This window comes from Papio anubis, chromosome 4 (genome assembly GCF_008728515.1).
Source record: "Papio anubis isolate 15944 chromosome 4, Panubis1.0, whole genome shotgun sequence".
In the NCBI taxonomy this organism is placed as follows: Eukaryota; Metazoa; Chordata; class Mammalia; order Primates; family Cercopithecidae; genus Papio; species Papio anubis.
In genome coordinates this window covers 36,749,132-36,771,015 of record NC_044979.1, presented here as the reverse complement: position 1 = coordinate 36,771,015, position 21,884 = coordinate 36,749,132, and the positions used below count along the sequence as shown (strand labels likewise).

Here is a 21,884-nt window from a genome sequence, read left to right as displayed (position 1 = left end):
CCTGTGCTAGTTTTATAAATATTACAAATTGACACAGAGATGGTCCACAAAATGGAAGTTTATCTTGGGATTTCTTATGAAAAGATTAGAAAAATTATCTTACCTTAGCAGGTATGGGGGAAAGTTTTCTCTCATTTCTTTTCCATTGAGCATTGTCAGTAAAATAGAATAAGATTGAGTTAAATTTCAAATTATTTAACATTCAACCAAAAGAATTCTTAACGTATTCACACATACATATTATATAAAGAATTCAGAAAATCATTAATAAAGTTCAGGCAAAAACCATCTAACTGAATTCCCAGGAAAAAACTGCAACTGTTGCCTAGAATTATCCAGCTACATAGTCTGTATTCATTTTTTATTTGCATACTTTATCCTTTTTACCTCTGTGTATAGCACCTATTTAAAAGAAACAGAAATCTGGCCTGGTGTGGTGGCTCACGCCTCTGATCCCAGCACTTTTGGAGGCTGAGGCTAGTGGATCCCTTGAACCCAGGAGTTCAAGAGCAGCCTGGGCAACATGGTGAAACCCTGTCTCTAAATGAATATGTAAAAGAAAGAAACAGAAACCAGACATTTCTTTTTTTAGCTGTGGGTTGCTACACCTCTGTGAAATCATAGGTGTTTACCACTGTCTTAAATCACTGGTTTGTGATTACTTGATATTTTCTGGATTTTTAAAACATTACTTCTTTTTTTAATTCGTGTAGAAGTAATGTTTTAGCATACTATAAATTGCTGGTAGAAATTTGTATTACAAAGGTGCATGCTGTTTAAGGTCCCAAGTAAGCTTTATGTATAGAAAAGATTCCTCTGCTCTTTCTGTCTTCAAACGTAAACTTCTGGAGACCTGGAGAGAATGAAAGGCGTCCGAGTGTGTGTCCATGGCAATCCGCTAGCTGTGTAGAGGAAGTTACAGTGGCGTTAAGCCATGAAAAGGATCAATTGTTTTTGTGAAAAATCCTTGGGACGTGCCTTGAATTTAAAGGATCAAATTCATTAAAATCATAAATCATCTGTTAATCTTATTTTGCTGAAATATCCTTGGTGGTCCATGGTATTTTAAAGACCAAAATTGTAAAAAATATAATTAAAATAACAACATAATGGGATTGTTGAAGACCATGAAATAATATCCTCAATGCCTTTTCTTCTTGAGGGTTTTACTGGATACTTGCTCTACCTAAGCCTCTCGTAACTACAGAGCTGAACATGGTGTGAGATGTGTAACTTTCATTCATTTATTCACTCATGTGCCAGGCACCATGCTGATATTACATGTGAAAAGTTTCCAAGGGTTTCTTGTTACGTCTACAATTACTGCTAAGTTTCCCGTAAGTAATTTGGTGGACTGGAAACGAGGGCAAAATTACATGAAGGGTTTAGAAAACTGCATCAATTATTTTTGGATGTGTCAGGGAGATAGGGGTAGTCTTTCTCCCTGATAATCAAGACCCACTAGAGCACCACCAGATACTGCACACATGCTTCTGAATGACAGCAACTTTGTGTGAGATGAGAAAGCTGTGTCAGGCTGATGGTATTGTCATGATTCCTTAGAATGGATCACCATCCCAAATCACCAGACACTCCCTGATCAGGAGGGAGCAGCGTATTCCCCAGTCACTGTATTACCTGGGAGGTTCAGGTAGGAAGTGAGTGCATAGCCTCAAGGGGTCTGATGGAGGTCCTCTTGGGAAATGCAGAACTTCTTTGCCTACTAATGCCCCTTGCTCTGAGACCAGAGAGGCTTCTGGGAATTCTATCCTCACAAGAAGCATTCATTTCATTTAAATAGTATGTGAAGCAAGACATTTAAGTTAGTTAGAGGTGCATATCATTTAAAATGGTAGGAGTTGACAGTTTCTGTAAACCATTTCTGAGGTTAAAAAACGAGGTAGTTTAAAATAATTTGTATTTCAGCAGTCACTGTTTTCTTAATTTGCCAATGAACTTGAATGATGTATTAAAGAACTTTAGGCATTGGCTCCAGTTTGTGATCCGCTTGAGCACAAAATTATGTGATCTTATTTCCAAGGTTAAATCAGTGTATCCTTGGCTAGATCTGTAATAGCTTATCAGATACACATCTTCTGTCAAAATAATATTTGCCATTAGTGAAATTAATGACAGAAGTATAAACTTCAGAAAGGTATGATCACTTAGATGCTAAAAAATCTATTAAGGAAAACATAGGTTACATTTCTATATCTTTGTCTTTGTGTTATATGATATGTAAATTCCAGGGTGTAAATCCTTTCATAAAAACACTTTTTTCTTTTTCCTAGACTTAGAGAGAAACATTGACTTGCCCACAGAGCTAGCTCCTTTGATGTGCAGTGATGCTACCTGTGGTCTGTTTTTAAGATGCTCTTTTTTTGCTGGGCAAGGTGGCTCATACCTGTAATCCCAGCACTTTGGGAGGCCGAGGCAGGCGGGTCACAAAGTCAAGAGATCGAGACCATCCTGGCTAACATGGTGAAACCTCGTCTCTACTAAAAATACAAAAATTAACTGGGCGTCGCAGCACACGCCTGTGGTCCCAGCTACTCAGAAGGCTGAGGCAGGAGAATCACTTGAACCTGGGAGGCGGAGGTTGCAGTCAGCCGACATCGCATCACTGTACTCCAGCCTGGCGGCAGAACGAGACTCCATCTCAAAAAAAAAAAAAAAAACTGCTCTTTTTTATTTAACCGTTACCATTATCACATTAGACAGTGCAGGAGTATGTTAATTATCTCTAGGTGTCCCAGTGGCCTAGTAAGTCCAGGGCAAAATGCCAGCAGAGTCCTGGCCAAAAACACTGCATTAACTTGTTCAGTCTCTTGACATCCTCACAAACAGAACAATAAACCTGGAGAGAAAGCATATTTGTTCCAAATGAGTTAACTATTCCAAAATAAATAATATCTAACCCTTGGCCAACAATTTGTAATTGTGTATAAAAGTAACTAATGGGATGTATTTTCCAAGACTATTAATTATGTACTGAACAGGAATGCGTTTTAAATGTTGTTCCTCTGAGTGCAATAAACCTGTGTAATCTAGGCAACCCAATGAGCATCTTTGAGCATCTGCCACTGCAGAGGGCATTCAAATTTTCAGGCAAAATTTGGGAAATGGTGTTGCAGCAGTGGGCCAGTAAGACCCAGTGCTGTCGTTGGTCAGGATAGGTCACCAATTACAAGACTTGAAGATAAGCATATTGTGATTGGTGGTTGAAGTGAATCCTCGCTTCTTAAGGCCGACTTTGGGGTTTCACAGAATGGGCATTGTGGAGACACCAAGTTCCATGGAGAATGCAAGTATTAAAGTGAGAAAGAAAAGAGAGTACAACTGAGATGTTTGGCAAAGGGTAGAGGCATGGGATGGGGACTAAAAGTGTCCCGCAGAGGAATGTGAAGCCAATAAAATGATTCTGCTAGCCAGCTAGACCGTACTTAAGCTGTACTAATTGAGACAATAGTATTTGCACAGTTTCTGCTCACTTCAAATAAACTTTACAATACAAGGAAATAAAATGATAAATAGTAATTATCACTTCATAGTCTACTGGCAATGAAACATTTTTACGTACCAATAAAGCAGTAGATGTAATCTTTTTTGTACAGTTATGAGCAAAATCAGTGATGAATATAGCTAGGTGCTCATTAACAATTAAAAGCCTACTAATTAGAGATGTCATCAAACTGTTTAATTTTTTTTAATTGCTAGTGGAGAAAGTGGTTCTAAAATGAAGAACTCTTCAAAATGTAAACAATATAAGCTCTTAAATAAATAGTGATCTTACGCTGCCTTTAGTCTTTTCTGGAACAAGGAAAGTATTCTGAAAAATTTTACTTTAAAAAATGTATTCGGGCCGGGCGCGGTGGCTCAAGCCTGTAATCCCAGCACTTTGGGAGGCCCAGACGGGTGGATCACGAGGTCAGGAGATCGAGACCATCCTCGCTAACATGGTGAAACCCCGTCTCTACTAAAAAATACAAAAAACTAGCCGGGCGATGTGGCGGACGCCTGTAGTCCCAGCTACTCGGGAGGCTGAGGCAGGAGAATAGCGTGAACCCGGGAGGCGGAGCTTGCAGTGAGCTGAGATCCGGCCACTGCACTCCAGCCTGGGCGACAGAGTGAGACTCCGTCTCAAAAAAAAAAAAAAAAAAAAATGTATTCAATTTACAATACAGGTGGGGCGCAGTGGATCATTCGTGCAATCCCAGCACTTGGGAGACTGGGGCGGTTGGATCACTTGAGGTCACTTGACGTCAGCCTGGCCAACATGGTGAAACCCCGTCTCTATTAAAAATACAAAAATTAGACAGGCTTGGTGGTGGGTGCCTGTAATCCCAGGTGCTTGGGAGGCTGAGGCAGGAGAATTGCTTGAACCAGGGTGGCGAAGGTTGCAGTGAACGTAGATGGATCGCACCACTGCATTCCAGTCTAGGCGACAGAGCGAGACTTTGCCTCAAAACAAAACAAAACAAAAAGTACAACGCAAAGACATAATTAGATTACATAAAGGTAGTTCCTCAAGTTTGATTTAAAATAAATATTTGTTTTTCAGTGTTCATATTGTTCTCTAGGGAAACAGTTTATCCTTGAATATCAGGATTTGTATTTTCCATGTGCAGTGAGTGTCCATACTTATCCTTAAAACTAAAGAGCACTTCAGACTAAGAATCAGATAGCATCAGAAAACAAGTGAATAATTTATGACAACAGAAACATGCTATGCACATTAGATAAATGTCACATTGTTGTAAAAAAAGTTGCTTCACTATTGAAAGAAAAATTTCAAATGCCTGAAAAATAAAAGTCAGGAATTGATAAGTGCTGTTATAAGCACATTTTTTACAAAGAGCTCAAAATGGTTTTACACATGCCCTATCTCTTGTTACAGTATCATTGTAAGTAAACAGGAGATATATACCCCTTTTTTTAAGTTTTGGAAATACAAGCAAAGGGACGTGACTTCACCAAGGTCATCACTTAAAGGCAGAATCTAAGATTTCGATCTTAAGAATAAAGTGAAAAGAGGCATAAAAAATATATGTGTTTATAGTTAAAGTTAGACAGATCTCCCTTCCTCATCCTGATTTCTTTTTGCAATATTGCCCAAGCTTAAGTAGTTTTAATGAGCAATAGCAAGTGGCTTATAAAAGATACTGGCAAATTGAAAATGTCTTACATAATTACAGATCCATTGAAAAATTATCAGTTTATTATAGTAAATATGCTTCCTGGGAATAAAGTTTTCTTATTTCTAGACCAGTTTTTTAAAAAAGGAATTCATGCCAAAAATGAATTTTCAGTCAATACACTGGGAAACGAGTCAAGAAACCCTGCCTTGTCCAGACATAACCACACAGTGAATCAGTCAGCCTCCTGGCAGCAACTTTAACATGACCAACACCTATTTCAGAACAGGTTGTTAACACATAAAACTGCCAGATTGTCCTGCTTAATGGATAGACGCTGACATTTGGGTTTAATTTTATCTAAGCAAAATGTGCTGTTTTAGAAATATGATAAAAATTAAAATAAGACTACTTCAAGGTTTACCCACAAAATGAAGACCCAGTGCATCTGATCATCATGGCCAATAAGATGATCTGTGAGTTTGTTGCACTTCCTGTTTTGCTGTGGTTCTTGTTTTTCATTATCTTGGTAGCTGAAGTACTTAACTTGCCTACTATGTGTCAACTTGGCTATTATTTCATAAGCTTAACTTTAAAATGCTGTTAATGCCGCATCTATCATGCAGTCTCTTGGAAGAAGATTTTAAAATGGATTTCAAATTTTTCTTTACAGTCTTAAAGATGTAAAATACTTGAAACATATTTACATATTTATCTTTAGTTGTAGAATCAGAGACATTCTTTCAGAGTGCATAGACACTTTAAATTTTTTAAATATTTAACTAACAAAAACTCATCAAATACTTGGAAAACGTAAGAACATATGAAAAAATAAAAATCAGTCCCAATGGCACCACATAAAGAAATTTACATTTCTGTATATATGTACTATTTATAAAATTGTATCCTAACTGTTGATAATGTTTTATATCATGTATATTTCAAAAAAAAATCAATAAATATTTTTGAAAATATACTTATAATGGCTTCACCTCATTTCATATTAGGAACCTTATATAATTTATTTAAACTTCCCCCACATTTTGTATGTTAACGTATTTTATAGTTATTCACCATTATTTTCAATGTTGTAAACATCTTGGTATATCATGTTAATCTCTGTTAATCTTTTAAAATATGTTCTTTGGAATAGAATTATTGTGTCCAATGATATGAAGAGTTTTAAGGATCTTGAGAACCCTTGTCAAGTCATTTCCCAGAAAGTTTATAGTAGTTCATTCTTCTACCTGTACATAAGGAAACATCTCAAGATTTCTGGATCATCACTGAATATTTAAAAAGTAATAATAAACCTTTGGCAACCGGCTAGCTGGAAAACTGCTATCTTCATGTTATTTTAGTTTCTGTTTCTTTGATACCAGTAAAGTCTCACAGTTCTTTATAAATTTATTAATTGTATTTGCATTTTTAAAACTTTTGTGCTTATATTTTGCCCTTATTGATTTGTAATAATTTTGTGTGTGGAATATATTGTAATATTTGTGTAATGTGTTTTAACATTTATCAATAGCTTAATTTTACAATTTGTATTTCATTAAACATTTCTCTATACAAGTTTTAAGTGCTATATAATCATAGTTATAAATGTTTCTTCATAATATCCTTTTTTTCAGGCATAGAAAGGCATCCCCCATCTTATGATTAATTTAACGTTCACTTTGTAAATAGTTTTTCTGCATCTTTTTTAAAACATTCTTTATTCCACTTGGAATTTATTTTTATGTATGTGTCAAGTACGATTTAATTTTTTTCACAAATAGTGTTCCCAACCTTTGAACCTTCATAATTTTCCTTATCTAATTGGGATGTTTCCTTTCTCATATATTAAATTTGCATCTATAGTAGGTTCTGTGTTAGTGCTGTTTGCTTTTTTCTGTTGATCTGCCTGTCAATTCATTTTTTTTTAAGTAATTGATAACCAAGCCTTTATTAGTTCACACTTTTTCTAACTGTTCTAGTCAATTATCACTCTCCATTTACTATTCTATATAAATTTTCAAAAAATGTCTCCAGTTAGAAACATCCTAGTGAGATTTGACCTATTCATTAATATGGGAAAAAAAAATCACAACTTCCCCAAATTCAATGTTTCCTTTGAAGAGTGTAGTAGTTCTCTTCATTTATTTGCATTTTCTTTTATATTAAAAATAGTTCATATCTTTGTTCCTTTATGAACTCTCTTGGTGTTTTGTGCTTTTCATGGTAAATGTGAATGGAATCCCATTGTATCCTCTAATTGGCTATTTGAGTGTGCCAGTTGTCCAGAACTTCCTGAGCGACCCCAGTCAGAAGGGGGCACGGCAGATGTTCTTGCTCTGCGTCAGATTTCAGTGAAAGTACATGAGCATAAGATTTCAAAACAGCAATCTTATTTACATTGCTAAATAATACTATTATGGTAAGATAATTTAATAGCATATATTAACATAATACATAAATATAATAACACATTATTTTTGTCATTCGATGAATTGTGTTTTCTACTCCCTTTTATATACTTTTTCTTCACAGATTGGGTTCTCTTCTCACTTATAATATTAATTTTAGCTCGTTCCTTTAATTGTTATTTGTACACAGGTTGATATTTCTGTCTCTGTTCCCATTATCGCTGAGCAGTCAACATTGGATTTTTCTCTTATGGTGAAACAAATTCACTGTTAGTTATAGACATAAAACTAGGTAACTATAATGATTGTAGTACAATAACAATGAGTTTGTGCTTAGCGTTTTGTTGATATTTTAGAAGAAGTTTGACAGGAAAAAATGTGGTACTTCATCTACAGATTTTATTTTATACCTGAAGCTCAAGCAAAACTAGTTCAATAGAAACTATCCTCATGCATATCATTTAAGCTCAAGAAATAAATCTTCTGAAATTGTCAACTTTTAATTTTAGTATCCAAAAAATAGAGAATGATTTAAGTGAACTGTTATGATGCTGTAAAATAATATTTATTAAATTGAGAATATGTCAGTGATTCATTATCATGTAAAGAAACAGGTTACCAAATAGTGTCATTGAATTTAAGTAAAGTATAAATTTATTATATATAAATATGTAACATCTAGAGAAACATATGTGCATGTGCAAAACTGTTAATAGCAGTTATTTACAGTACATAGAATTACAAGTGATTTTTGAAGTATTTTTGCTACCTGTATATTTTCTAATTTGTTTGAAATAGGCATGCTTTATTATGTCATAAAGATCAAAATTATTAATATGTTTTAACAAAAAATGCCTCAACTTTAGACATATAGATAAATTACATTAGCTTAAATGCATCTAAGTATAGGAAAATACACTACTTATCAAGATTAGCCTGTGACTATTTTGAGCTTTCATTGAAAAGCTTGAGTAGTAGACAAATTACCAACAGAGAGATTCTGTCTCTGAAAGCATGTCTAAGAGACAATAAAATCTAATTGCTCACCTTCGAGCCTTTCCTTGGTCCTGTGAGACATATACATTTAACTGGATGTCTCACTACCAAAGTAAGCATATGTAAGAAATGACTGCCTTTGTTCTTTTCCATTATCCTTATGTTCAAACTTTCCATCTCCTTAAATGATTTACCATTTTGATTATATAGTGCCTCAGGCATCTACTTTTCATCTCTTTAAACTTACTCTTAAATAAAGAGGTTACCTGGACTCTTATAACTCATATTTTTCCAGAATTACCTCTTTTTAATGATATAAATTAAAATATCCTCTTATTTTGCATAAAGATGCTATTTAAGTTTTGAGACATTCAAAAGTACTTTTATTTTGAAGCCTTTGAAGAAAGGAGGAAACCAAAACTCTGCTTTCTAACACTGGAAGGTAGCTGAAATTGGAAAACAAATGGCTTGATATATATACTATAAAAAAACGGTATTTTTTAGGTCTTTTGGTTACATCTGAAGTGGTTAACAGTAAGTGCAATGTTTGAACTATTACTATAGCCTAAACAAATCATACTATTTGAATTACCGTAATTAGTTAAATTAGGTTTCATAAATGTCGTTGCATATATACTGAATAAAATTTACATTCCAGATGGGTAAAGATAGGCTATATGATCATTTAACTTGACAGCAAGCCAATCCTTAACATTGAATGACAGGAAGATCCACAAAGAAAATTTGCCATGTATAATATTGTAGACTCTGTACTCGCGGGCAAATTTAATTTTACCTGGAAAGTTTGTCTTAGCAAATCATGGTTTTGGGTTAGATCATAAACTCAGCTTTCTTATCAAATGGAGAAAGACAACAATAGTAGAATATCTGAAGATACAAAGTATTTAATAAGCAGGTGATGTGTCCATAGGTGTTCTTTAATCAAAAGTTGATTCTGGCTGGGCGCAGTGGCTCATGCCTGTAATCCCAACATTTTGGGATGCCAAGGTGGGCAGATCACTTGAGGTCAGGCGATCGAGACCAGTCTGGCCAACATGGTGAAACCCTGTCTCTAATCAAAATACAAAAATTAGCTGGGCGTGGTGGTGCATGCCTGTAATCCCAGCTACTCGGGAGGCAGAGGCAGAAAAATTGCTTGAACCCAGGGCGTAGGTGTTGGGGGAGGTGCGGAGGTTGCAGTAAGCCAAGATCATGCCACTGCACTCCAGCCTGGCAATAGAGCGGGACTCCACCTCAAAAAAACAGTTGATTCTCTTCTTAAAGGAATTCCTGTTTTTATTTTATTTTCAGGGAAAATACTTATTTTGTTTCCAGTGACAGATGATTTTGACTGCTGTCACTATCAACCATTGTTTATCAATGCCACTTCAGTCTTAAGCATGTCTTACTGTCACATTCTTTAGTGGATGATAACCACTCTGATGACAGTATACTATCTCCAGAGGGTTTTAAGTCCTTCAAGCCTTCACAAACCACCTATGTTTCTTCACAAGCACACATCCAATCCCTTTCATTTCAGTTAAAATATGTATTGGATTATTTCATACTCTTCTTTGAAAATTTTCTTCAAAATATGTGCAACATACGAAGTACATTCAATGCCATTCAGTCAACTCAGTAGACTACCTCCTCGCTTTTAAAAGAAATCTAGGTAAGAAGAGAGAGTAGGATGAAAGTTAAAAGCGTGAAGATGGATAGTGAGCTGTCACCAAAAATAAGTTCCTAGTGATCTATGAAGATCCTACATGAGCGCTCCCTGGCCTCTCAAATCTTGAGTTCTGTTATTTCTCACTTCTTGGTCCTCATGCCTTTTCCTCTACCTGGAATATTCGGTCCCTTTCCCCAGGTCTCTTCCTTGTCAGACTTCTTCAAGGTCTTTAATGGTTCATCTCTAATTCTATGATTTATTTGCCACATTTCTAGACTTCTGCTACCTTTTTATGTCCTCGGAAATTCTTTAGTATCTTCTTTAAAGGATGTGAAATATGCAAGAACTATCATCTACCTTGGACAAATTCACTTTAAGAGATACGAAATCCTAGACTTCAAATTTAGATCTGTGGTTATTTTCTATCTGAAAATTCTTTTTCTTAGGAGGACTGTATTTCTCTCTATTATAGTAATATTTTGACCACTTTATTTATGGCAATAACATGTGTATATGTGTTTGTGTGTGAATTTTGTCAGAGCACTGCTGCTAGAATTTTTAGTAGAATGCAGGTGATAAATTGAAGATTTATCTTGCCGCTTCAGTCTTCTGTTTCATGTTAATCAACATGAAACAGAGATCTTCTTTAGGGTAAGGCCACAATCAGCAGCATTTTTAGAATTCAAAACATTTTTAATGACTTTTTTTTAGTAGGAAATGAGCACCCTGATTTTAACTTGGTGGGGGAGTTTAAAAAATTTGAGAAAAGATGTTTTCCTTGATAGGGAGTTATCAAGGAAAACAAAACTTTGATTTCCTTTACATAAGTAAACAGAAATGAAATATGTATTTATAATACATATACTAAATAAATATATGTATTTTTATATATCCTTGTATATATACATGTTTGCATATATGTGAGTGCTCAAGGTAAGTTCAAGGTGGAATGAGTTAAAAGGAGAATGTTTAGGTTATCTGACATAATATAAACCAAATTTCTCTGAATTTCGTTAGGAGGTTAGAAAGCTGCTTCATGAAGAATATTTTTAGGACAAATTTTAAGATAACCTTAAAAAAGATTTGCTAATATGTATTTTCTTGTTGTATATCATGTGAACAGTCACTTCCTGAAATTTCTTAGTTTTATCACTACAAAACAGTCACACCATAACAGCCTTGTCAAATATTTTAAATGGAAAGAAACAAAATATACAAACTAAAGAAACTGAAATCCACAGAAACAGAAAAAAAATTCTTTATTTCATTATTTTAATGGATCTTAAAATGCGTAAGCACTTTGATAGATTCTTTTTTATATAGGATTTCCTGGTTTTCAAAGTATATAATGCAACAAAAAAGTGAACCCGGCTTCTTTTTTTCTTGTTCATTGGAGCTATCACATCTCATCTATCAGACCTCTAAGTAGAATTTTTAAAGTGGGGTACTCTCTCACGCCCAAGCACTATGTAATTAGCATATGAATGTGTAACGGATTGTTTGAAGTAACAATTAAGGGAACAATACATAAAGGAACTGAAGAGAGCTACCAACACCTGGGAATCTTGTATTGAAAAAGCTTTCTTAATGTAAGTAATTAAAAACCAAGGATAAATGTTCATTGTGTAGGGATAAAACTCTACAAGGAAAGCTAAAATTCTGCTGATGTTTTGCTGTTATCCTTTAGAATGAATCATTAAAACAAGAGCTTACTGTTTTATTTATTTCAATAGAATGCTTGTTAAATACAGGTTTTGCATGGTATCTGATCTCCTGAAGTCACCACAATGCATAACAAAATGTCTTACATTTCTAAAATATTTATACTTAAAATATATTAGAAATGTCAAGGAATCTTTTTCCTATGGCCAGTGCAAAGTTTCAGAGAAAATTTCAGTTGATTGCCAGCTTAAATCACGTATACAGTCAATTCTTTATAATTTATTTGTCCAAGTAATTCCTGCTAATGAACCTGTAGCCCGCTGTATTGTTTTGCACTATTTTGTGTCTCTTGAAGGCAAGCATGCTATAGAGGCTCCTGCTGAGGCAGAGCACCTTAGGAGAGTAACCAGTAGCTCAGGATTTGTAGGAATCCTTGATATTGAGGGAGGATAAATGAAGTGGAAGTCAGGGACCCCGCATTATGGTTTCCATTTTTTATCACTTGCTGCCTGTACAAACCACTTACATTTTTTGGCGTAAATCTTCTTATCTCTAAAATAGGAATTACTTTTTTCTACACTGTTAAAAGTCTCAGTCAGTAACCTTTTATGGCCCTAATATCCAGTTGTATATATTCATTTGTAACAAAGAAACTCTTAACCCCAGGATTTAACTTAAATCAGTTTAGTCTTAAATAACTAGCATTTTATGGAACAACCCTATTTGAAAAATAAATTGTGAGCCTAAGATTTCATTGGTAAGTAGAAAGTGAAACAAAATTATGTATGAATATTCATAACAGCATTATTCATAATAGCCCAAAATTAGAAACAACACGAGTATGCATTACGTGATGAATGGATGAATAAAATATGGCATATTCAATTGTCAAAACAAAAATTGCACCAAAGTTAAACAGGAAGGAAATACTTTATTCAAGGCTGTTGCAGTAGGGGAGAGAAGCTAGATCTGAGTTTGAACTCAACACACATGAAGCAGGCTGGGTTAGGTTTTTAAGTGCTGGAGTGAACTTGTGGAAAAGAACTGCAGGACATTCAGGGCCATAAGCTATCTGTGTTTGCTGATTGGCTTTATCTAAACTACCTCTTGTCATAAAGATAGGAGTCTATCTAAATAAATTTAATTTTATCTAAGTAAATTCGTATCTTTATGACAGGAAGTCGTTTTTACAACTTGGAGCAAGGTGCCCCACTGAAGTTAGGCTCTTACCCTCCCACCTAAACTGGAAGATAAAAGTGCTGTCTCTCTTGTTGATTACTTTTCAAAGAGGTGGTTCCCGGGTCCTTGAGAGGTACATTTCTGGATTATAAAGTTACCAGGTGGCTATTAAAAAGATTTATGTCTCAACAGGAGTAGAGCAAGAATTACAAACCAGACACAGTGGCTCATGCCTGTAATCCCAGCACTTTGGGAGGCCGAGGCGGGCGGATCACGAGGTCTGGAGTTGGAAACCAGCCTGACCAACATGCTGAAACCCCGTCTCTACTAAAAATTCAAAAAAAGTAGGCAGGCATGGTGGCGCGCGCCTGTAATTCCAGTTACTCAGGAGGCCGAGGCAGAAGAATTGCTTGAACCCGAGAGGTGGAGGTTGCCGTGAGCTGAGATCACGCCATTGCACTCCAGCCTGGGTGACAGAGCAAGATTCCGTCAAAAAAAAAAAAAAAAAAAAAAAAGAATTATAATTACAATTTTCCTAAAGTGAATTCTATAATAAAGGGAAATCAAGGGCCTATGGCCAAGAACAACTCTTTCTAAAGTTTAGTCAAACCAAGGGGAAGTTTAAGGCTGTCCTGGTCACCCTATGATAGAATATTATTGGACAGTGAAGGAGGATGAAGTATTCATACATGCTGTGCCATGTATAAACCTCAAAAACATTATGTGACGTGAAAGAAGGTGATAGCAAAAGGCCATGTATTGTATCATTCTGTTTATATGGAAATGTCTAAAATAGTCAGATCTATATAAACAAAAATATTAGTGTTTTCCTAGGGCTGGGGGATGGGCGTGGGTGTGGGGTGGCAGCTAACGGTATGGAATTTCTTTTTAGACTGATGAAAATGTTCTAAAATTGTTTGCAGGAATGGTTACAAAATTTTGCAAATACTCTAAAAGCCATTGACTTGTACACTTTAATGGATGAATTGTGTGATACATGTATTATATTTTAATAAAACTATTGTAAAAATAGATTTATGTTGAAGTGTGTTATATAGCCAATAGAATATTTACTTAATATATAGATTTTTAAAAATTTAAACACGACCAACACCTTTATTTTTCCAAAGTAGATTTTGGCTTTGGATAACCTATGAATTTTAAGTGTGCATTTCTGATAGCTGGCCTGCCTTTTAGTTTTTAAAAAATAGTAATTTATTACCATGTTGTAATAATCAGAGAGTATATAACATGGAAGAGAGAAAAATAAATTCTGAAATGTCCTTGAGATATTTGCATCCAATAGAGAAAACAAACGTATACAGATAATAAGAAGTAATTTCGTACTGTATAAACAGTGTCAATGTATGAATGAATAATATTCTACAAGTACATTTGTAAACTAGCTCTTTGTAGCTTTCTCTACATAAACAGTTCTGTCATCACCAATCAGGTTCCAAACCTATCCTGCAAAGATTTATTTTACCCACTACGTAGCTGAAATGAAGTATTAATGTTCGTATAGTCAGGGATTAAGGGACAATCATACAAGGAGGAGAATGAATCTGAACACTCCCATTTGTTGGATGCAGGCATGGCTCCCAGCAAAATTTTGAATTATGCAGAGTGAGACTGGTTTTCACCCATCTTCTTTTGTCTATCCCTTGCCCCATGTTCTAGATCTGGAGACTCTCTCTCTGGGTCATGGGGCATTCACTACCTTTATGGCCCTAGGTTTCCCATTGCATTACCTAACTCAAGCATCTCTGTCCCCCCAAGGGACAGATTCACTCACGCTATCTGACATAACATTTCTCCCAAACAACATATGCACATTTAAATTCTACTTTCTGACAGCAGCTAATTTTGTTTTGCATTAGGATGGAAGCAAACTTTGAAAGCATGATCAATTCTGGGTACCCTAGAAGCATTTTTCAGATAAAACTTGGATTGTAAATGTAAAGGTATCTTTAATCAATAGGATTTCAGGCATTAGACTTAGGGAATGGTAACAAAAATTTGGAGGCATGATAAGCTGTCCTTTCTAACTCCAGTCCCTCTTTGGGGCTGAACCCCTCTAAGCTGCTCTTTCATTACCTAAACATGTACCTTGTTTCTGCCTGAATGTCAGCATCCTTTAAATACACCCTCTAAAATTTTACTAGCTACCAGAACAAGAGCATTGGAATGTATAATGTAATGGTGGTGGTTGAGGTTGAGAGAACACATTGAGAAGATGACATGGAAAGAAGTGATCAAGAACTATTTATGGTATGAATAATTTGGGCATCTTTTATTTTTGGACATATATTTTTCTACATACTGATTCCTTGGTTTTTCTTTTTTGTAGATTGGGCTAATGGATACTACAGACAACAGAGAAAACTTGTTGAAGAGATTGGCTGGTCCTATACAGGTAAACATATTACTTATATAATGAGATTTAGCAGAAACTTTTATTGTTTTGTATCTGTTTTTATATATAAAAGGAAGCTTTGTAGCACAATACATCATGTCAACTTAGCTAAATGGATAGTTAGATTAATTAATAGATATATAAAATACAAAATGATATCTTATAGGCTTTCCATAAACAAATTTGGTAGTGTAGGGCTTATTGACATTCACCCAAACTGTATTTGAAGCTCAGGCCCAAGCTGTCTATATACCTTCAAGAAATAGCATAACCTGGGGCTCTGTTTTTTTCAGCAGTGAAATGGGTGGCTGTTCTGAGCATTAAATGAGATAAATAAAGTGTGAAGCACTTGTCAGAGAGCCTACTTCTAAACAGAAACCTCTCAATAAATGTTAGCTGCTGGAGTTGTTATGATCATGCTAACGATTATTTTTGTTCCTTTAACAAATATTGATAGGATTCTTGCTCTCAGAAGGAGCATTCTTCTGAATTACTATTGTTTATTTATTGGTGTTAGAGTATAAAATGATTTTGTCACATTACTAGACTTTGCTTAGAACATTATGAACATCTGAAGTTGGCTTGAAATAGTTAACAACCAAAAATCATTATCAGAAACTCTGTGAGAGAAAGTTCTAGCCCTGAGTGGAAGAATATGAGTGGAATTTAGGTGAGCCATGGCATGCCTAGTAACCGTCTGGGATGGAGTTGAGTATTAGAGTTGGGTACTCATTAGCAATAAGCTTGGGTTGATAAGATAAAATCACATTACAAGGGCTTTACCATGAGCCTGGTCAATTTTACTTAATAGATGAAGCAGAGCATGTTGAATTTTGTAGATAAGGATGTATTTTCTTTCTTCTTTTTAATTGCTACCTTAAAAGTAGTAAATGTTCATTGTAGAAAATTTAGAAAATAGGTTCAAGTACAAAGAAGAACATAAAAATCATTATTTTATTCTCCTCGGGAATAGCCACTTAAAAAGCTGCTATAGTCCTTTTAGGACAATTTTTATTATCCAGAGTTTATATATTTTACTTATAGAGTTATGTATCCAGTTTACTCTTACAATTATATTTATTTCCTCATTTTCATTATTCTTGCTTATCATGATAGTTAATCTGCTTACTAATCCATTGAATAATTTTTTTATTATGTAACCACTTCCTTATTTTTGCATATTTAAGCTTCTATAAGCAGTGACAGATAGATGAATTGACAGATATGTTTTTATTTTTTACTTCTGTGCTATAGAATTATTGATATGTAATTACTGAGTAGAAAAAAAAAAAACTTTCAGGCCGGGTACGGTGGCTCAAGCCTGTAATCCCAGCACTTTGGGAGGCTGAGGTGGGTGGATCACGAGGTCAGGAGTTCAAGATCAGCCTGGCCAACATGGTGAAAACCCATCTCTACTAAAAATACAAAAAAAATTAGCTGGGCATGTTGGCACACACTTGTAATCCCAGGTACTTAGGAGGCTGAAACAGGAGAATTGCTTGAACCCGGGAGCTGGAGGTTGCAGTGAGCCGAGATCACGCCACTGCACTCCAGCCTGGGTGGCAGAGAAAGATTCTGTCTCAAAAAAATAAAACATAAAATAAATAAATAAATAAATAAATAAATAAATAAATAAATGTGTGATGCACACTGCCTAAATGCTTCCTAGACAGTTTACACGCGTCTGTCATATAAATGACTACTCCACTGTATACTACCCAAGATTGGTGATTGTCATATCGAAAATCTTTGCAAATTCAACAGATTTTTAAAAATTAGGTCTTGTTACTTTAATTTCCTTTTTTTAAATTACCACTGAAGTCATGATTTTTTTTATTAGCCATTTGCACTATACCTCTTCAGTGCAATAAGTTAAATTAGAACCTGGAAAACGGGCCAGGCGCGGTGGCTCACGCCTGTAATCACAGCACTTTGGGAGGCCGAGGCGGGCGGATCACGAGGTCAGGAGATCGAGACCATCCTGGCTAACACGGTGAAACCCCGTTTCTACTGAAAATGCAAAAAATTAGCTGGGCGTGGCGGCGGGCACCTGTAGTCCCAGCTACTTAGGAGGCTGAGGCAGGAGAATGGCGGGAACCCGGGAGGAGGAGCTTGCAGTGAGCCGAGATCGGGCCACTGCACTCCAGCCTGGGCGACTGAGCAAGACTCTGTCTCAAAAAAAAAAAAAAGAACCTGGAAAACAATCAAGATATCTGTCAGAGCAGCAGGAAGAGTGAACAAATTAAGGCACATCTCGACTGTGGAGTACTCTGCAGATGGGTATGAGGTAAACCTCTGTAATATTGTACAGAAAGACCTGCTATTAATTTACTCATTTATAATAAGCACCCATACATCTATAAAATGCTACTTTTGATATTTTTAAATCCTAAAATATACATAAAAGCAAAAATTGTTCATAATTCAACTCCATTTTGAATTATTTAAATGGAATTATTTTCTTTTTTATTTTGCTATATAAACAAATTATACCCAATTTAACAGGCATCAGCAAACTCTATTTACTTGAGGAATTTCTTTTTTCAGTAAACATGAATTTTAATCAAAAGGGTTGTTGGACCAAAGGGCCTACCTATTTATAATATTAATAGATATGGTCAAATTAATTTCAGAAAATTATGTTAAAATTATCTATTTCCCCACGTTTTCACTAACACTAACTCTAAAAAATCTAGTCAATTTGATTAACCAAAAATGGAATCTAACTTTTAATTTGTATTTCCCTGATTACCTAAAAATTTTTCTGTTATGTTTTTGTATGTACTACCAATTGGGTATATGTTTATTAACTAATGTAGTATTGTCTTTTAAGAAAACTTTATAATTTTATATACTTTATAACTTTACATCTGACAGTTGTAACTCATTTTGTCTTTCTTTTCCTACGTAAGAGAAATCCTAGTATCTTATAAAAATCAAGGCTGTTTTTTAATGCCCCTAGTAATTATGAGAAACATGTTAGGAGGGACTAAGAATGCTTAGAGGGCATCCCTGACCATGGAAGATGACATTACAAGGGGAAATTCCTAGTTTTCCTGGAAAATATCTGCCAGTGTCACCATCTGGGCAATAATTAACGCAGGACATCTTTTTAAATGATTAATTTAGGTATTGCTAGTTGTGGTTTGGGAATGCTGCTTCCAGGATAAGCTTTTCCCCAAAAAGTTCTTCATGAGTATTAAAGTTCTACATGTTTGGGCCTTTTACGTTTATATTTTTATTTTTAATTCCTAAGAATATGACAAGCCATCTTTTAAAAATTCACTACTCTATTGTTTTTAAGATAATGTTTGCTCCATTAAGAGTAATATATAACTGTTTTAAAAACGTGATACCTAGAGATATTATCACAGAATAAAAGTCAGCCTGGTTTAGTGTTCTTAACAGCTAACTTTCTAGTTTCAGAAGCAAAACTAGAAGCAGGTTATTTTCCTCTAACCAATCAATTTTCAAACAGAGAACTCAGATATTTACCAAGTATGTGTGAGTAAAATGAAAAACAAACTTCAATGCACCCTCCACTCTCCCTAAACCCAGAGTTAGAAAACGGAGGACCTACTGCTTAGGGAGAAAGAAAATTATAGTTCTCAGCTCCAAGCAAGGGTGGATGTATGTTGACTAATGGAGAGATGGTGGTGTGTGTTTCCCAGCAGCCCAGGGGCCCTATGCATCTTGGGTGTGCCTCATCAGGTTAGGAGAAGACAACAGTTTAACCAGGGTTTCAGCAGATATGATAGCAACAACACATACCATTGTGCAATATCTTATTATCTTAGGAGACAGCCACAGAGCTGCTCCTTTTAATGGGCTGAGTATAGGCACGGCATCTATAGAGTGGCTAGGCTTTGACAGATGGGTCTTTGCGGAAACAATGCATAGTTCTTTGCTTTAAAATCAAGTTGAATCATCTTGCTCATAACCTAAGGCCTATTGGCTTTAGCTTCTTTCAGGAAAGTCTAGTGATCAAAGGGATAGACTCATTAAAATGTGGTATTTGTTGTAGGCAGTGGGGTGGCAGATCTCAAAAAGGGATGTTCCAGAGTCAGAGTGAGGATGGAAGCTTACCAGAGTTTTAAGGAGTGAATTGCTTTATTTACATTAGTGCTTCCCATTGGTTTGGAAAATTATTCCTAGAATATTTGAGGATCCTAGGAAAAAAATAAAGATGAGGACATTTTACAGCTCTTTTTTTAGCTCAAACTGAGAGGACATAATTATTTTGTCTGAATTACTAGACTATCTAAGAGAAAACAAATAAATGAAATTCTTTATCCAAATGAATGTATTTCACCCAAGCAAATTACATCAAAAACAAACCTTTAACGTGGATTATTCACTATAAAGTGAATTATCACTTTTTATTTTTAATACAAGTATTTAAAGTTTGGTAGTATTTTTTAAATTTCTATGCCATTATTCCATTTAGAAAATGAACGACTATGCTAACTGCTTAAAATAACTATGAAAATAATAAAATTTTAGTCTTATTCTTAAATGTAACTAATTTTGTGAGTGGCTTGAGGAAATTGGGACTTGACCACATTCAGTTCTAGTTTCATCTTAACAGTTTATCTTGTTGAGCTGTATATTTGTGTTCCTTCCCATATTGTCTCATCATTTAAATTCGTCAAATTAGTGGCAATCACAGAAGAAATGACTTACCCTTGAGTGTTTGAACATACAGGATTCTATTAATAAAATTACTAAGTACAGGCCGGGCGAGTGCCCTGCCTGTAATCCCAGCATCTTTGGGAGGCCGAGATGGGCTGATCACGGTGTCAGGAGATCGAGACCATCCTGGCTAACCTGGTGAAACCCCATCTCTACTTCAAAAAAAATACAAAACTAGCTGGTGAGGTGTATGGCATCTGTAGTCCCAGCTGCTAGGGAGGCTGGAGAGGCAGGAGAATGACGTAAACTCCAGGAGGCGGAGCTTGCAGAGCTGAGATCCGCCACTGTACTTCCAGCCTACATAGAGTGAGACTCCCTGTCTCAAAAAAAAAAAATTACTAAGTACATTATAAGGCTTGTCTGTAAAAGAACTAATAAACCATTTAGAAATATTACATTACACATCAAACATTATTTAAATGGAATCACTTGAGCTAAGGTAATTTATGAAAAAATTACATAATTAATGATATATGAAGTAACAATGTAAATCCCTGCTGGCTACCAGATGGGTGGAGAAAGGGAGGAGAGGTAATACTCTTTTACTTGTGTTTTATGCATAGGCTAAGAACAACTTTCTATTCAGGATGTATGCTATAATTATGCTAAGAAATGACAGGGTTGGTAAATACAGTTGACAGTCCCATTTTTAAAAGTTAATATGGGAGGTTGAGCAAGGCTTGCTTGTCACTTTATGATGAAAGAGTGAATTGTAAATCTGGGAATGTCAGCATTAAGAATCTGACTCTTTCTGTAACAACTTCATTTCATTTAAGGGTTTCAGAAAATAAATGTCACTCTTCCTAGTAACCTTAAATTTTCTTTTTCTTTTTATTTATTTATTTATTTATTATGTATTTATTTTTAAATTATACTTTAAGTTCTAGGTTGCATGTGCATAACGTGCAGGTTTGTTACATATGTATACTTGTGCCATGTTGGTGTGCTGCACCCATCAACTCGTCAGCACCCATCAACTCGTCATTTACATCAGGTATAACTCCCAATGCAATCCCTCCCCGCGTAACCTTAAATTTTTGATGACAATTCCTAAACAAAGACAGTTCAGTGAAAAAAAAAAACACACAGAAGATAAAACGAAGTCATTTATTTTTTTTTAATCTCATGAACACATAGCCCAAGATTATCCTAGGAGATGTTAACAATCTTTCTTCTCTTTGAGTTGTTAGGTCTTTGACTGCAACCTCAAGCAATGATAGGATCATCAGAAATGGGAGTACTTTAACTGCTTCATTCTTGGAAGTAGTACCACAGAAATATAATCTTTATTTTCTGGACTTTAAAAATATTATAATGTTTCTTTTTCACCAATCTTTAAAGCAACTTGAAATTGAAAATTTTATGTTGATATATTCTCAGGTGTTCTTCAACCTAAACACCTTTAAATTTTTAGTTAAAGAATGCATTCAATTCAAATAAAGTGTGGCTGTTCTGGCCACACGCAAGTCTGTTAGACCTCGCTGGATACCCTAGAATGAGGGAGTCCTTAAATACCAAATTGATTCTATTTCCGAAAATAGAATATCTCGTCTAGATAGTCTTTCCATTTTGATAACTGTATAGACTAGAAAATGCTACTTATAGAAAACAAAAAGGCCATAATTTAAGGTTGTGTATAGTATAGTTTGGTGTTTGGATTTTATTTTTGGTTTAGTGTTTTATTTATTTTGACCTAGGAGAAAGTAAGCCAAATTTAACTCAGAAAG

General features: G+C 35.1%; 1 protein-coding gene across 4 annotated transcripts in view; it reads left to right on the top strand.

Annotated features, from left to right (window-relative positions):
• PTPRZ1 (protein tyrosine phosphatase receptor type Z1) overlaps positions 1-21,884 on the top strand; it is a 193,438-nt gene that overhangs the window by 42,378 nt on the left and 129,176 nt on the right. For all 4 annotated transcript variants that reach the window (XM_031665222.1, XM_031665221.1, XM_031665219.1 and 1 more), the window contains exon 2: positions 15,400-15,465. In XM_031665222.1, the coding sequence (XP_031521082.1) occupies positions 15,400-15,465 (66 nt within the window). The remainder of the gene's footprint in view (positions 1-15,399; positions 15,466-21,884) is intronic.